General features: G+C 54.6%; 1 protein-coding gene across 1 annotated transcript in view; it reads right to left on the minus strand.

The window, feature by feature from the left end:
• LOC144487465 (uncharacterized) overlaps positions 1 to 17,930 on the minus strand; it is a 107,596-nt gene that overhangs the window by 62,930 nt on the left and 26,736 nt on the right. The window contains exons 6-9 of the mRNA XM_078205561.1: positions 15,791 to 15,847; positions 12,623 to 12,709; positions 10,928 to 11,051; positions 9,647 to 9,777 (exon numbers count right to left, since the gene is read on the minus strand). Of these exons, the coding sequence (XP_078061687.1) occupies positions 9,647 to 9,777; positions 10,928 to 11,051; positions 12,623 to 12,709; positions 15,791 to 15,847 (399 nt within the window). The remainder of the gene's footprint in view (positions 1 to 9,646; positions 9,778 to 10,927; positions 11,052 to 12,622; positions 12,710 to 15,790; positions 15,848 to 17,930) is intronic.

The raw sequence follows: 17,930 nt of genomic DNA on the forward strand, positions 1-17,930 counted from the left end.
GTGACCCAGTGTCTCTCCCCTCTCACTGTGACCCAGTGTCTCTCCCTTCTCACTGTGACCCAGTGTCTCTCCCCTCTCACTGTGATCCAGTGTCTCTCCCCTCTCACTGTGACCCAGTGTCTCTCCCCTCTCACTGTGACCCAGTGTCTCTCCCCTCTCACTGTGACCCAGTGTCTCTCCCCTCTCACTGTGACCCAGTGTCTCTCTCCCCTCTCACTGTGACCCAGTGTCTCTCCCCTCTCACTGTGACCCAGTGTCTCTCCCCTCTCACTGTGACCCAGTGTCTCTCTCCCCTCTCACTGTGATCCAGTGTCTCTCTCCCCTCTCACTGTGACCCAGTGTCTCTCCCCTCTCACTGTGACCCAGTGTCTCTCCCCTCTCACTGTGACCCAGTGTCTCTCTCTCCTCTCACTGTGATCCAGTGTCTCTCTCCCCTCTCACTGTGACCCAGTGTCTCTCCACTCACTGTGATCCAGTGTCTCTCCCCTCTCACTGTGACCCAGTGTCTCTCCCCTCTCACTGTGACCCAGTGTCTCTCCTCTCACTGTGACCCAGTGTCTCTCTCCCCTCTCACTGTGACCCAGTGTGTCTCTCCTCTCACTGTGACCCAGTGTCTCTCTCCCCTCTCACTGTGACCCAGTGTCTATCCCCTCTCACTGTGACCCAGTGTCTCTCTCCCCTCTCACTGTGACCCAGTGTCTCTCCACTCACTGTGACCCAGTGTCTCCCCTCTCACTGTGACCCAGTGTCTCTCTCTCGTCTCACTGTGACCCAGTGGCTCTCCCCTCTCACTGTGATCCAGTGTCTCTCCCCTCTCACTGTGACCCAGTGTCTCTCCCCTCTCACTGTGACCCAGTGTCTGTCTCCCCTCTCAGTGACCCAGTGTCTCTCCCCTCTCACTGTGACCCAGTGTCTCTCCCCTCTCACTGTGACCCAGTGTCTCTCCCCTCTCACTGTGACCCAGTGTCTCTCTCTCGTCTCACTGTGACCCAGTGTCTCTCCCCTCTCACTGTGACCCAGTGTCTCTCCCCTCTCACTGTGACCCAGTGTCTCTCTCCCCTCTCACTGTGACCCAGTGTCTCTCTCCCCTCTCACTGTGACCCAGTGTCTCTCTCCCCTCTCACTGTGACCCAGTGTCTCTCTCTCCTCTCACTGTGACCCAGTGTCTCTCCACTCACTGTGATCCAGTGTCTCTCCCCTCTCACTGTGACCCAGTGTCTCTCTCCTCTCACTGTGACCCAGTGTCTCTCACCCCTCTCACTGTGATCCAGTGTCTCTCTCCCCTCTCACTGTGACCCAGTGTCTCACTCCCCTCTCACTGTGACCCAGTGTCTCTCCTCTCACTGTGACCCAGTGTCTCTCTCCCCTCTCACTGTGACCCAGTGTCTCTCTCCCCTCTCACTATGAGCCAGTGTCTCTCTCCCCTCTCACTATGAGCCAGTGTCTCTCCCCTCTCACTGTGACCCAGTGTCTCTCTCCCCTCTCACTGTGACCCAGTGTCTCTCCCCTCTCACTGTGACCCAGTGTCTCTCTCCCCTCTCACTGTGACCCAGTGTCTCTCCCCTCTCACTGTGACCCAGTGTCTCTCTCCCCTCTCACTGTGACCCAGTGTCTCTCCCCTCTCACTGTGACCCAGTGTCTCTCTCTCCTCTCACTGTGACCCAGTGTCTCTCTCCCCTCTCACTGTGACCCAGTGTCTCTCCCCTCTCACTGTGACCCAGTGTCTCTCCCCTCTCACTGTGACCCAGTGTCTCTCTCCGCTCTCACTGTGATCCAGTGTCTCTCTCCCCTCTCACTGTGACCCAGTGTCTCTCCCCTCTCACTGTGACCCAGTGTCTCTCCCTTCTCACTGTGACCCAGTGTCTCTCCCCTCTCACTGTGATCCAGTGTCTCTCCCCTCTCACTGTGACCCAGTGTCTCTCCCCTCTCACTGTGACCCAGTGTCTCTCCCCTCTCACTGTGACCCAGTGTCTCTCCCCTCTCACTGTGACCCAGTGTCTCTCCCCTCTCACTGTGACCCAGTGTCTCTCCCCTCTCACTGTGACCCAGTGTCTCTCCCCTCTCACTGTGACCCAGTGTCTCTCTCCCCTCTCACTGTGACCCAGTGTCTCTCCCCTCTCACTGTGACCCAGTGTCTCTCCCCTCTCACTGTGACCCAGTGTCTCTCTCCCCTCTCACTGTGATCCAGTGTCTCTCTCCCCTCTCACTGTGACCCAGTGTCTCCCCTCTCACTGTGACCCAGTGTCTCTCCCCTCTCACTGTGACCCAGTGTCTCTCCCCTCTCACTGTGACCCAGTGTCTCTCTCTCCTCTCACTGTGATCCAGTGTCTCTCTCCCCTCTCACTGTGACCCAGTGTCTCTCCACTCACTGTGATCCAGTGTCTCTCCCCTCTCACTGTGACCCAGTGTCTCTCCCCTCTCACTGTGACCCAGTGTCTCTCCTCTCACTGTGACCCAGTGTCTCTCTCCCCTCTCACTGTGACCCAGTGTGTCTCTCCTCTCACTGTGACCCAGTGTCTCTCTCCCCTCTCACTGTGACCCAGTGTCTATCCCCTCTCACTGTGACCCAGTGTCTCTCCTCTCACTGTGACCCAGTGTCTCTCTCCCCTCTCACTGTGACCCAGTGTCTCTCCTCTCACTGTGACCCAGTGTCTCTCCCCTCTCACTGTGACCCAGTGTCTCTCCTCTCACTGTGACCCAGTGTCTCTCCCCTCTCACTGTGACCCAGTGTCTCTCCCCTCTCACTGTGACCCAGTGTCTCTCCCCTCTCACTGTGACCCAGTGTCTCTCCCCTCTCACTGTGACCCAGTGTCTCTCTCCTCTCACTGTGACCCAGTGTCTCTCCCCTCTCACTGTGACCCAGTGTCTCTCCCCTCTCACTGTGACCCAGTGTCTCTCTCCCCTCTCACTGTGACCCAGTGTCTCTCCCCTCTCACTGTGACCCAGTGTCTCTCCCCTCTCACTGTGACCCAGTGTCTCTCCTCTCACTGTGACCCAGTGTCTCTCTCCCCTCTCACTGTGACCCAGTGTCTCTCCTCTCACTGTGACCCAGTGTCTCTCTCCCCTCTCACTGTGACCCAGTGTCTATCCCCTCTCACTGTGACCCAGTGTCTATCCCCTCTCACTGTGACCCAGTGTCTCTCTCCCCTCTCACTGTGACCCAGTGTCTCTCTCCCCTCTCACTGTGACCCAGTGTCTCTCCCCTCTCACTGTGACCCAGTGTCTCTCCCCTCTCACTGTGACCCAGTGTCTCCCCTCTCACTGTGACCCAGTGTCTCTCTCTCGTCTCACTGTGACCCAGTGTCTCTCCCCTCTCACTGTGAGCCAGTGTCTCTCTCCCCTCTCACTGTGACCCAGTGTCTCTCCCCTCTCACTGTGACCCAGTGTCTCTCCCCTCTCACTGTGACCCAGTGTCTCTCTCCCCTCTCACTGTGACCCAGTGTCTCTCCCCTCTCACTGTGACCCAGTGTCTCTCCCCTCTCACTGTGACCCAGTGTCTCTCTCCCCTCTCACTGTGATCCAGTGTCTCACTCCCCTCTCACTGTGACCCAGTGTCTCTCCCCTCTCACTGTGACCCAGTGTCTCTCCCCTCTCACTGTGACCCAGTGTCTCCCCTCTCACTGTGACCCAGTGTCTCTCTCCTCTCACTGTGACCCAGTGTCTCTCTCCCCTCTCACTGTGACCCAGTGTCTCTCTCCCCTCTCACTGTGACCCAGTGTCTCTCTCCCCTCTCACTGTGACCCAGTGTCTCTCCCCTCTCACTGTGACCCAGTGTCTCTCTCCCCTCTCACTGTGACCCAGTGTCTCTCTCTCCTCTCACTGTGACCCAGTGTCTCTCCTCTCACTGTGACCCAGTGTCTCTCTCCCCTCTCACTGTGACCCAGTGTCTATCCCCTCTCACTGTGACCCAGTGTCTCTCCTCTCACTGTGACCCAGTGTCTCTCTCCCCTCTCACTGTGACCCAGTGTGTCTCTCCTCTCACTGTGACCCAGTGTCTCTCTCCCCTCTCACTGTGACCCAGTGTCTCTCCCCTCTCACTGTGACCCAGTGTCTCTCTCCCCTCTCACTGTGATCCAGTGTCTCACTCCCCTCTCACTGTGACCCAGTGTCTCTCCCCTCTCACTGTGACCCAGTGTCTCTCTCCCCTCACTGTGACCCAGTGTCTCCCCTCTCACTGTGACCCAGTGTCTCTCTCCCCTCTCACTGTGACCCAGTGTCTGTCTCCCCTCTCAGTGACCCAGTGTCTCTCCCCTCTCACTGTGACCCAGTGTCTCTCCCCTCTCACTGTGACCCAGTGTCTCTCCCCTCTCACTGTGACCCAGTGTCTCTCCCCTCTCACTGTGACCCAGTGTCTCTCTCTCGTCTCACTGTGACCCAGTGTCTCTCCCCTCTCACTGTGACCCAGTGTCTCTCCCCTCTCACTGTGACCCAGTGTCTCTCTCCCCTCTCACTGTGACCCAGTGTCTCACTCCCCTCTCACTGTGACCCAGTGTCTCTCCCCTCTCACTGTGACCCAGTGTCTCTCTCCCCTCTCACTGTGACCCAGTGTCTCTCTCTCCTCTCACTGTGACCCAGTGTCTCTCCACTCACTGTGATCCAGTGTCTCTCCCCTCTCACTGTGACCCAGTGTCTCTCTCCTCTCACTGTGACCCAGTGTCTCTCACCCCTCTCACTGTGATCCAGTGTCTCTCTCCCCTCTCACTGTGACCCAGTGTCTCACTCCCCTCTCACTGTGACCCAGTGTCTCTCCTCTCACTGTGACCCAGTGTCTCTCTCCCCTCTCACTGTGACCCAGTGTCTCTCTCCCCTCTCACTATGAGCCAGTGTCTCTCCCCTCTCACTGTGACCCAGTGTCTCTCTCCCCTCTCACTGTGACCCAGTGTCTCTCCCCTCTCACTGTGACCCAGTGTCTCTCCCCTCTCACTGTGACCCAGTGTCTCTCCCCTCTCACTGTGACCCAGTGTCTCTCTCCCCTCTCACTGTGACCCAGTGTCTCTCCTCTCACTGTGACCCAGTGTCTCTCCCCTCTCACTGTGACCCAGTGTCTCTCCCCTCTCACTGTGACCCAGTGTCTCTCCCTTCTCACTGTGACCCAGTGTCTCTCCCCTCTCACTGTGATCCAGTGTCTCTCCCCTCTCACTGTGACCCAGTGTCTCTCCCCTCTCACTGTGACCCAGTGTCTCTCCCCTCTCACTGTGACCCAGTGTCTCTCCCCTCTCACTGTGACCCAGTGTCTCTCTCCCCTCTCACTGTGACCCAGTGTCTCTCCCCTCTCACTGTGACCCAGTGTCTCTCCCCTCTCACTGTGACCCAGTGTCTCTCTCCCCTCTCACTGTGATCCAGTGTCTCTCTCCCCTCTCACTGTGACCCAGTGTCTCTCCCCTCTCACTGTGACCCAGTGTCTCTCCCCTCTCACTGTGACCCAGTGTCTCTCTCTCCTCTCACTGTGATCCAGTGTCTCTCTCCCCTCTCACTGTGACCCAGTGTCTCTCCACTCACTGTGATCCAGTGTCTCTCCCCTCTCACTGTGACCCAGTGTCTCTCCCCTCTCACTGTGACCCAGTGTCTCTCCTCTCACTGTGACCCAGTGTCTCTCTCCCCTCTCACTGTGACCCAGTGTGTCTCTCCTCTCACTGTGACCCAGTGTCTCTCTCCCCTCTCACTGTGACCCAGTGTCTATCCCCTCTCACTGTGACCCAGTGTCTCTCCTCTCACTGTGACCCAGTGTCTCTCTCTCCTCTCACTGTGACCCAGTGTCTCTCCCCTCTCACTGTGACCCAGTGTCTCTCCTCTCACTGTGACCCAGTGTCTCTCCCCTCTCACTGTGACCCAGTGTCTCTCCCCTCTCACTGTGACCCAGTGTCTCTCCCCTCTCACTGTGACCCAGTGTCTCTCCCCTCTCACTGTGACCCAGTGTCTCTCTCCCCTCTCACTGTGACCCAGTGTCTATCCCCTCTCACTGTGACCCAGTGTCTCTCCTCTCACTGTGACCCAGTGTCTCTCTCCCCTCTCACTGTGACCCAGTGTCTCTCTCTCGTCTCACTGTGACCCAGTGTCTCTCCCCTCTCACTGTGACCCAGTGTCTCTCCCCTCTCACTGTGACCCAGTGTCTCTCTCCCCTCTCACTGTGACCCAGTGTCTCTCCCCTCTCACTGTGACCCAGTGTCTCTCCCCTCTCACTGTGACCCAGTGTCTCTCCCCTCTCACTGTGACCCAGTGTCTCTCCCCTCTCACTGTGACCCAGTGTCTCTCCCCTCTCACTGTGACCCAGTGTCTCTCTCTCGTCTCACTGTGACCCAGTGTCTCTCCCCTCTCACTGTGACCCAGTGTCTCTCCCCTCTCACTGTGACCCAGTGTCTCTCTCCCCTCTCACTGTGACCCAGTGTCTCTCCTTTCACTGTGACCCAGTGTCTCTCTCCCCTCTCACTGTGACCCAGTGTCTATCCCCTCTCACTGTGACCCAGTGTCTCTCTCCCCTCTCACTGTGACCCAGTGTCTCTCCCCTCTCACTGTGACCCAGTGTCTCTCCCCTCTCACTGTGACCCAGTGTCTCCCCTCTCACTGTGACCCAGTGTCTATCCCCTCTCACTGTGACCCAGTGTCTCTCTCCCCTCTCACTGTGACCCAGTGTCTCTCCCCTCTCACTGTGACCCAGTGTCTCTCCCCTCTCACTGTGACCCAGTGTCTCCCCTCTCACTGTGACCCAGTGTCTCTCTCTCGTCTCACTGTGACCCAGTGTCTCTCCCCTCTCACTGTGAGCCAGTGTCTCTCTCCCCTCTCACTGTGACCCAGTGTCTCTCCCCTCTCACTGTGAGCCAGTGTCTCTCTCCCCTCTCACTGTGATCCAGTGTCTCTCTCCCCTCTCACTGTGACCCAGTGTCTCACTCCCCTCTCACTGTGACCCAGTGTCTCTCCCCTCTCACTGTGACCCAGTGTCTCTCCCCTCTCACTGTGACCCAGTGTCTCTCCCCTCTCACTGTGACCCAGTGTCTCTCTCCCCTCTCACTGTGACCCAGTGTCTCTCCCCTCTCACTGTGACCCAGTGTCTCTCTCCCCTCTCACTGTGATCCAGTGTCTCACTCCCCTCTCACTGTGACCCAGTGTCTCTCCCCTCTCACTGTGACCCAGTGTCTCTCTCCCCTCACTGTGACCCAGTGTCTCCCCTCTCACTGTGACCCAGTGTCTCTCTCTCGTCTCACTGTGACCCAGTGGCTCTCCCCTCTCACTGTGATCCAGTGTCTCTCCCCTCTCACTGTGACCCAGTGTCTCTCCCCTCTCACTGTGACCCAGTGTCTGTCTCCCCTCTCAGTGACCCAGTGTCTCTCCCCTCTCACTGTGACCCAGTGTCTCTCCCCTCTCACTGTGACCCAGTGTCTCTCCCCTCTCACTGTGACCCAGTGTCTCTCTCTCGTCTCACTGTGACCCAGTGTCTCTCCCCTCTCACTGTGACCCAGTGTCTCTCCCCTCTCACTGTGACCCAGTGTCTCTCTCCCCTCTCACTGTGACCCAGTGTCTCACTCCCCTCTCACTGTGACCCAGTGTCTCTCCCCTCTCACTGTGACCCAGTGTCTCTCTCTCCTCTCACTGTGACCCAGTGTCTCTCCACTCACTGTGATCCAGTGTCTCTCCCCTCTCACTGTGACCCAGTGTCTCTCTCCTCTCACTGTGACCCAGTGTCTCTCACCCCTCTCACTGTGATCCAGTGTCTCTCTCCCCTCTCACTGTGACCCAGTGTCTCACTCCCCTCTCACTGTGACCCAGTGTCTCTCCTCTCACTGTGACCCAGTGTCTCTCTCCCCTCTCACTGTGACCCAGTGTCTCTCTCCCCTCTCACTATGAGCCAGTGTCTCTCCCCTCTCACTGTGACCCAGTGTCTCTCTCCCCTCTCACTGTGACCCAGTGTCTCTCCCCTCTCACTGTGACCCAGTGTCTCTCCCCTCTCACTGTGACCCAGTGTCTCTCCCCTCTCACTGTGACCCAGTGTCTCTCTCCGCTCTCACTGTGATCCAGTGTCTCTCTCCCCTCTCACTGTGACCCAGTGTCTCTCCCCTCTCACTGTGACCCAGTGTCTCTCCCTTCTCACTGTGACCCAGTGTCTCTCCCCTCTCACTGTGATCCAGTGTCTCTCCCCTCTCACTGTGACCCAGTGTCTCTCCCCTCTCACTGTGACCCAGTTTCTCTCCCCTCTCACTGTGACCCAGTGTCTCTCCCCTCTCACTGTGACACAGTGTCTCTCCCCTCTCACTGTGACCCAGTGTCTCTCACCCCTCTCACTGTGACCCAGTGTCTCTCTCCTCTCACTGTGACCCAGTGTCTCTCTCCCCTCTCACTGTGACCCAGTGTCTCTCCCCTCTCACTGTGACCCAGTGTCTCTCCCCTCTCACTGTGACCCAGTGTCTCTCCCCTCTCACTGTGACCCAGTGTCTCTCCCCTCTCACTGTGACCCAGTGTCTCTCTCTCCTCTCACTGTGATCCAGTGTCTCTCTCCCCTCTCACTGTGACCCAGTGTCTCTCCACTCACTGTGATCCAGTGTCTCTCCCCTCTCACTGTGACCCAGTGTCTCTCCCCTCTCACTGTGATCCAGTGTCTCTCCCCTCTCCCCCCATGAGAGATGCCTGTACTGTGCTATACACTTCATACACGAACCATCTCCCCCTTGACAGTCAACATCACCATCGCTGAATCCCCCTCCCCCACTGTCGACATCCTGGGGGTTCCCAGTGAGCAGGAACTGAACTGGGACCCGGCCGTATAAATCCTGTGGCTCCCAGAGCGGGTCAGAGGCTGGGAATCCTGCGGAGAGTCACTCACCTCCTGACTCCCCCCCTTCCCAAAGTCTGTCCCACCATCCACAAGGACACAAGTCAGGAGTGTGATGGGACACTCTCCACTCGCCTGGATGGGTGCGGCTCCCGACAACACTGGAGAAGCTCGACACCATCCAGGACAAAACAGCCCCCACTCCTCCCCCCGCTCGATCGACACGCTAACCACAAACACTCACTCCCTCCACCACCGACGCACAGCGACAGCCGTGTGAACCGTCTACAAGATGCCCCGCAGCGACTCGCCAAGGCTCCTTCAACAGCACCTTCCAAACCCACCCTCTGCACCCACCTAGAAAGGCAAAGGGGTGGGCAGCAGATACATGGGGAACACCCACCGCCTGCAAGTTCCCGCTCCGAGCCCCCCCCTCACTCACCAGCCTGACCTAGAGACATATCGACCGTTCCCCCGCTGTCGCTGGGGTCAAAATCCTCAAAGTCCCTCCCTGACAGCACTGTGGGTGTACCGACATGACAGACGGGGACCGAAAGAAGAGGTTTCACCCACCCGCATCTTAAGGAGCAATGAGGGATGGACAAGAATTCTGGACCCAGACAGCAATGCGAAGGCAAGATGGGAAATCTCAAAGAGAAAGCCCATTTTCACGATCACACATGCAGCAACATAAGAAGTGTGTGTTTAGTGTCAATGTTGGCACTGAGACATGGAAATAGAGTGCATGTGCTGAATCAAATGTCCCAAAGCACAGGCAAACAAACAGCAAAGGAATGTCAGAGACATCGTTAGAGACAGACACATACTCTCAAACTCACAAAGACAAACACACAGCAAACAAAGTACAGTATCATGACAAAATACCTTTATCTGATTAAACAACTGACTGCAGGTCAGGATCGATCCAGACATGTCTCTCCGTCCACTCATTGGCAGAGAATCCAAGACACAACGAAAGTATTCCACCAGGTAATTTCTGAATCTCTCCGTCATTTCTAAAAGGGAGCAGAAATTTAGATACATCGTCCTTTCCCCCTCTGGGACCGGGTGTCACAGTGCGTTAGATACACTGTCCTTTCCCCCTCTGGGACAGGGTGTCACAGTGCGTTAGATACACTGTCCTTTCCCCCTCTGGGACCGGGTGTCACAGTGCGTTAGATACACTGTCCTTTCCCCCTCTGGGACCGGGTGTCACAGTGCGTTAGATACACTGTCCTTTCCCCCTCTGGGACCGGGTGTCACAGTGCGTTCGATACACTGTCCTTTCCCCCTCTGGGACCGGGTGTCACAGTGCGTTAGATACACTGTCCTTTCCCCCTCTGGGACCGGGTGTCACAGTGCGTTAGATACACTGTCCTTTCCCCCTCTGGGACCGGGTGTCACAGTGCGTTAGATACACTGTCCTTTCCCCCTCTGGGACCGGGTGTCACAGTGCGTTAGATACACTGTCCTTTCCCCCTCTGGGACCGGGTGTCACAGTGCGTTAGATACACTGTCCTTTCCCCCCTCTGGGACCGGGTGTCACTGTGCGTTAGATACACTGTCCTTTCCCCCTCTGGGACCGGGTGTCACAGTGCGTTAGATACACTGTCCTTTCCCCCTCTGGGACCGGGTGTCACAGTGCGTTAGATACACTGTCCTATCCCCCTCTGGGACCGGGTGTCACAGTGCGTTAGATACACTGTCCTATCCCCCTCTGGGACCGGGTGTCACAGTGCGTTAGATACACTGTCCTTTCCCCCTCTGGGACCGGGTGTCACAGTGCGTTAGATACACTGTCCTTTCCCCCTCTGGGACCGGGTGTCACAGTGCGTTAGATACACTGTCCTTTCCCCCTCTGGGACCGGGTGTCACAGTGCGTTAGATACACTGTCCTATCCCCCTCTGGGACCGGGTGTCACAGTGCATTAGATACACTGTCCTTTCCCCCTCTGGGACCGGGTGTCACAGTGCGTTAGATACACTGTCCTTTCCCCCTCTGGGACCGGGTGTCACAGTGCGTTAGATACACTGTCCTTTCCCCCTCTGGGACCGGGTGTCACAGTGCGTTAGATACACTGTCCTTTCCCCCTCTGGGACCGTGTGTCACAGTGCGTTAGATACACTGTCCTTTCCCCCTCTGGGACAGTGCTTTATATCACTTGCCTTTGCTGTGCCCTGTCGAGCTACAAGCAATTGCTTCTCCTGGGTGTGGTAACAAGTAGCACTGAGCCTTTGATAATTCCTTCTTCATGAATGGCTGGTACCTCGTCCTGGAACTCGCAAGTCTCTGTGAATAAAAATTTGGAAAGCGTTGAGATTCTCATTGAAAGCCCTTCGTCTCACTGCCCACCATTACTCATTGATGTTAATCCAGCTCCCTCACACTGTCACTCAGTAACCCCTCTCCCCCCAGCACCCTGTGTTACTGACTGTATCTCTACTGATGTTAATCCAGCTCCCTCACACTGTCACTCAGTAATCCCTCTCCCCCCAGCACCCTGTGTTACTGACTGTATCTGTACGGATGTTAATCCAGCTCCCTCACACTGTCACTCAGTAATCCCTCTCCCCCCAGCACCCTGTGTTACTGACTGTATCTGTACTGATGTTAATCCAGCTCCCTCACACTGTCACTCAGTAACCCCTCTCCCCCCAGCACCCTGTGTTACTGACTGTATCTGTACTGATGTTAATCCAGCTCCCTCACACTGTCACTCAGTAACCCCTCTCCCCCAGCACCCTGTGTTACTGACTGTATCTGTACTGATGTTAATCCAGCTCCCTCACACTGTCACTCAGTAACCCCTCTCCCCCCAGCGCCCTGTGTTACTGACTGTATCTGTACTGATGTTAATCCAGCTCCCTCACACTGTCACTCAGTAACCCCTCTCCCCCCAGCACCCTGTGTTACTGACTGTATCTGTACTGATGTTAATCCAGCTCCCTCACACTGTCACTCAGTAACCCCTCTCCCCCCAGCACCCTGTGTTACTGACTGTATCTGTACGGATGTTAATCCAGCTCCCTCACACTGTCACTCAGTAATCCCTCTCCCCCCAGCACCCTGTGTTACTGACTGTATCTGTACTGATGTTAATCCAGCTCCCTCACACTGTCACTCAGTAACCCCTCTCCCCCCAGCACCCTGTGTTACTGACTGTATCTGTACTGATGTTAATCCAGCTCCCTCACACTGTCACTCAGTAACCCCTCTCCCCCAGCACCCTGTGTTACTGACTGTATCTGTACTGATGTTAATCCAGCTCCCTCACACTGTCACTCAGTAACCCCTCTCCCCCCAGCGCCCTGTGTTACTGACTGTATCTGTACTGATGTTAATCCAGCTCCCTCACACTGTCACTCAGTAACCCCTCTCCCCCAGCACCCTGTGTTACTGACTGTATCTCTACTGATGTTAATCCTGCTCCCTCACACTGTCACTCAGTAACCCCTCTCCCCCAGCATCCTGTGTTACTGACTGTATCTGTACTGATGTTAATCCAGCTCCCTCACACTGTCACTCAGTAACCCCTCTCCCCCAGCGCCCTGTGTTACTGACTGTATCTCTACTGATGTTAATCCAGCTCCCTCACACTGTCACTCAGTAACCCCTCTTCCCCCAGCACCCTGTGTTACTGACTGTATCTGTACTGATGTTAATCCAGCTCCCTCACACTGTCACTCAGTAACCCCTCTCCCCCCAGCACCCTGTGTTACTGACTGTATCTGTACTGATGTTAATCCAGCTCCCTCACACTGTCACTCAGTAACCCCTCTCCCCCAGCGCCCTGTGTTACCTACTGTATCTCTACTGATGACACTATTATTCAGTAACCCCATATCTAACAGCAGCTTTACCTGTCGAGTTGCATCCAGGTATTCCCTGCCAAACTCTTTGCCATGGGTGTGACCACTATCCCAGTCACGGACCAGGATGTCCAAATGCTGATCCGAGAGGAAAAAGACAGTTAATATATGCGTCAATACCATTTTTTTGCAGGGAAACAAAGAATGGCTGTTCACAATCGTTACCCGCATCGGAAAATCTGGGAGAGTGTAAAAAAGGGAGTGTGTGAGAGAGAGAATGTGTACGTGGTGAGGGAGAGACAGAGGCAGCATTTCTCCCATCTCCCTGCAGTCAATCGCAGGGTTCGCGCCCCCACTAGCGTCTCCCAGCACCGGTGTGTAACAGTACAAGAACAGAACAGCACAGGAAACAGGCCATTCGGCCCCTCCAAACCTGTGCCGCTCCTTGGTCCAACTAGACCAATCGTTTGTATCCCTCCATTCCCAGGCTGCTCATGTGACTATCCAGGTAAGTCTTAAACGATGTCAGCGTGCCTGCCTCCACCACCCTACTTGGCAGCGCATTCCAGGCCCCCACCACCCTCTGTGTAAAAAATGTCCCTCTGATATCTGAGTTATACTTCGCCCCTCTCACCTTGAGGCCGTGACCCCTCGTGAACGTCACTTCTGATCTGGGAAAAAGCTTCCCACTGTTCACCCTATCTATCCCCGTCATAATCTTGTACACCTCTATTAGATCTCCCCTCATTCTCCGTCTTTCCAGGGAGAACAACCCCAGTCTACCCAATCTCTCCTCATAGCTAAGACCCTCCATACCAGGCAACATCCTGGTAAACCTTCTCTGCACTCTCTCTAACATCTCCACGTCCTTCTGGTAGTGCGGCGACCAGAACTGGACGCAGTACTCCAAATGTGGCCTAACCAGCGTTCTATACATCTGCAACATCAGACTCCAGCTTTTATACTCTATACCCCGTCCTATAAAGGCAAGCATACTATATGCCTTCTTCACCACCTTCTCCACCTGTGTTGCCACCTTCAAGGATTTGTGGACTTGCACACCCAGGTCCCTCTGTGTTTCTATACTCCTGATGACTCTGCCATTTATTGTATAACTCCTCCCTACATTATTTCTTCCAAAATGCATCACTTCGCATTTATCCGGATTAAACTCCATCTGCCACCTCTCCGCCCAATTTTCCAGCCTATCTATATCCTGCTGTATTGCCCGACAATGCTCTTCGCTGTCCGCAAGTCCAGCCATCTTCGTGTCATCCACAAACTTGCTGATTACACCAGTTACACCTTCTTCCAAATCATTTATATATATCACAAATAGCAGAGGTCCCAGTACAGAGCCCTGCGGAACACACTGGTCACAGACCTCCAGCCGGAAAAAGACCCTTCGACCGCTACCCTCTGTCTCCTATGGCCAAGCCAGTTCTCCACCCATCTAGCCATCTCTCCTTGTATCCCATGAGCCTTAGCCTTCTTAACCAACCCGCCATGTGGGACTTTGTCAAATGCCTTACAAGTGGCACATCTCCTTTGATAAGGAGGGTGTCAAGGAGGGCACCGAGGGGGAACCCCGAGGATAGGAAGGCTGTCGGGTGATGTGAAGGCCCTGAATGGGACGGAGGGATTCACGCTGATAGCTTCTTGCTTCAATGTGGCCAGGCCGGGTACTGAGGCTCATGAAGATTGCGTGGTGGCAGTGTGAGCACAGCCCTGATGTTGCTGCCTACCAAGGCCCCGCTCCTGGCGGACATCCTCTGGACACCGAGGCCTGGAGAGCTCCCTGCTTTCAGCTGCACGGCTGTGGTAGCGTCACTCTCCCTCGGTGTGCTGTATGGATCACAGGGAGAGGAGCTGGACACCCCCAGAGTGGAAGGCCCCAGGCTCTGCACCAGCTCCTCTCCGAGGGTGCTCAAAGCTCCCTGGGTTTCTCCTTGGCCTAGAGGGGCTGCTGGAGTGAGATTTAGATTCCCCCACCCATCGTTGGCACTCATGGATGTCCACTAGTGCCTGCACCACACAGTTGATGCCCTGTCCCATGGAGTTCAGGCCCCAGAGTGAACATCGCCCACAATGGAACGAACACCCTACACTGAGGTCTCCGCTGCAGCCCTTGCAGAGTTGTCCTGGCTGCCTCGAGTGCTCGCACCATCTCCTTGGACAGACAGCGTTGGGACTCCTCCAGTTGGTCTCCAGTCGGGGGAATTAAATGTAACTTCCACCTGGGTTCATGTTATACTGAGAGTGATGAGTCAGAGTGAGACCACCACGGGGACAGCAGGAAACTCAGGAAAAGCTTTCGTTTTTAAAAACCTGCCTGAAAATACGATGCGATATCTTGCCGGCGACACAAGTGGGCAACTTGCTGCTTTTCTCTCCGAAGACAACACTTTGCCCACATCACAGAACATTCTCTACAAATCATTTCACATTTCAAAGCAGATACTCGAGAACAGAATCAAAGAATCCCGACAGTGCAGAAGGCCATTCGGCCCATTGAGTCCACACAAACTCACTGAGGGAACATTTTACCCAGATCCTAGACCCGTGGCCCCATGTATAGACCTCGCTAATCTCCCGAACCCGCACATCTTTGGACACTAGGGGGCAATTTAGCATGGCCAATCCGCCTAACCTACACATCTTTGGAGTGTGGGAGGAAACCGGAGCACCCGGAGGAAACCCACGCAGACACGGGGAGAACGTGCAGATTCCACACAGACAGTGATCCATGGTTGGAATTGAATCCGGTTTCATGGCACTGTGAGGCAGCAGTGCTAACCCACTGTGCTTCCGTACTGTCTGTCAGTCAATGGAATGGAACAGATTCATTTTTAACCCTCGAGCATTTCAATCACAGACCAAAACAGAACAGGAAGGTTTCCCACCACATCTTGCAACAGCTTTGAATGTCTGCGGTTTCTTGCTCCGTTAGGAAAGGTACTGTAATATTAACGCTTACACACTGCTGATTAATGAAATGGTCAACTTACCTTTACAGGGCAGAGCCCGATGATGAATCATTGATGAGAAATGATCCAAAACATCTAAATTGTGGCATTTTGGGTGTCAAAACATTTCACATTTATCTGTCAGCAAGTCCCCGACTCCTCAGTAGGCTTCTGTTTTTATCCATCCCCCTCTCCCACTCTCTCCCTGTCCCCGAACAGTTCAATGACAATGAAACAATGGACGATCCGATACCTGAATGGGATCCAAGTTCACAACCTCTCCAACCTTTTGCGCCACATCCAGGAACATCTGGAATAAAAGCAGAAAAAAGATGTCAATCATCGCTGTGACAAGGTTCTCTCGCTCCGCCTCCATTCACCCCGTTAACCCCAATGATCCCATGCTTCAGTCTGGGTTGTACAAACACTGACTGTCAACCCAGTGTGACCGGCTGTCAAGGGAATGGCCCTTATTCCACAGAGGGACATCTATAGTCTTGTCTTTCGAGAAGAGCCTGTGGGGAGACTGTTCCTGGAAGTCTTAGTCCAGGGATTTAGAACATAGAACATAGAAAAACTACAGCACAAAACAGGCCCTTCAGCCCCACAAGTTCTGCCGAACATATCCCTACCTTTTCGGCCTACCTATAACCCTCCATCCTATTAAGTCCCATGTACTCATCCAGGAGTCTCTGAAAAGACCCTATTGAGTTTGCCTCCACCACCACTGACGGCAGCCGATTCCACTCACCCACCACCCTCTGTGTGAAAAACTTCCCCCTAACATCTCCCCTGTACCTACCCCCCAGCACCTTAAACCTGTGTCCTCTCGTAGCAGCCATTTCCACCCTGGGAAAAAGCCTCTGAGAGTCCACCCGATCTATGCCTCTCAACATCTTATATACCTCTATTAGGTCTCCTCTCATCCTTCGTCTCTCCAAGGAGAAAAGACCGAGCTCCTTCAGCCTATCCTCATAAGGCATGCCACTCAATCCAGGCAACATCCTTGTAAATCTCCTCTGCACCCTTTCAATCTTTTCCACATCCTTCCTATAGTGAGGCGACCAGAACTGAGCACAGTACTCCAAGTGGGGTCTGACGAGGGTCTTATATAGCTGCATCAGTATCCCCGGACTCTTCAACTGAATCGCTCGATTGATAAAGGCCAGCACACCATACGCCTTCTTAACCACCTCCTCCACCTGCGGGGCCGATTTTAGAGTCCTATGGACCCGGACCCCAAGGTCCTTCTGATCCTCTACCGTACTAAGAGTCTTTCCCTTTATATTGTACTCCTTCATCCAATTTGTCCTACCAAAATGGACCACGACGCATTTATCTGGGTTGAAGTCCATCTGCCACTTCTCCTCCCAGTCTTGCATCCTCTCTATGTCCCTCTGTAACTTCTGACATCCCTCCAGACTATCCACAACCCCACCAACCTTCGTGTCGTCGGCAAACTTACCAACCCATCCCTCCACTTCCTCATCCAGGTCATTTATGAAAATGACAAACAGCAAGGGTCCCAGAACAGATCCCTGGGGCGCACCACTGGTGACCGACCTCCATTTAGAAAAAGACCCATCTATACCCACTCTCTGCCTCCTTTGGGCAAGCCAGTTCTGGATCCACAGGGCAGCAGCCCCTTGGATCCCATGCCCTCTCACTTTTTCCAGAAGCCTTGCATGGGGGACCTTATCGAACGCCTTGCTAAAATCCATATAAACCACATCTACCGCTTTCCCTTCGTCAATGTGTTTAGTCACATTTTCAAAGAACTCCACCAGGCTCGTAAGGCACGATCTGCCTTTGACAAAGCCATGCTGAGTATTCTTGAGCATACTAAACCTCTCTAAATGCTCATAAATCTTGTCCCTCAGGATCTTCTCCATCAGTTTACCAACCACTGAGGTTAGACTCACCGGTCGGTAATTTCCTGGGCTATCCCTATTCCCCTTCTTGAAAATAGGAACCACATCCGCAATCCTCCAATCCTCTGGCACCTCTCCCGTCTCCATCGACGACGCAAAGATCATCGCCAGAGGCTCTGCAATCTCTTCCCTCGCCTCCCACAGTAACCTGGGGTACATCCCACTCGGACCCGGCGACTTATCTATCTTGATGCCATTCAAAGATTCCAGCACAACCTCTTTCTCAAAGTCCACATACTCAATCTTTTCAGTCCACCGCACGCCCGCAGTACATCCACCCAGGTCCTTCTCCTCTGTGAAAACCGAGGCAAAATACTCATTAAGCACCTCTGCCATTTCTACTGGTTCCGTACAGACTTTTCCGCCTTCACCTTTTATAGGCCCTATTCCTTCACGTCTCATCCTTTTACTCTTCACATATTTATAGAACGCCTTAGGGTTCTCCTTAATCCTACCTGCCAA

This window comes from Mustelus asterias, unplaced genomic scaffold (genome assembly GCF_964213995.1).
Source record: "Mustelus asterias unplaced genomic scaffold, sMusAst1.hap1.1 HAP1_SCAFFOLD_819, whole genome shotgun sequence".
NCBI lineage: Eukaryota > Metazoa > Chordata > Chondrichthyes > Carcharhiniformes > Triakidae > Mustelus > Mustelus asterias.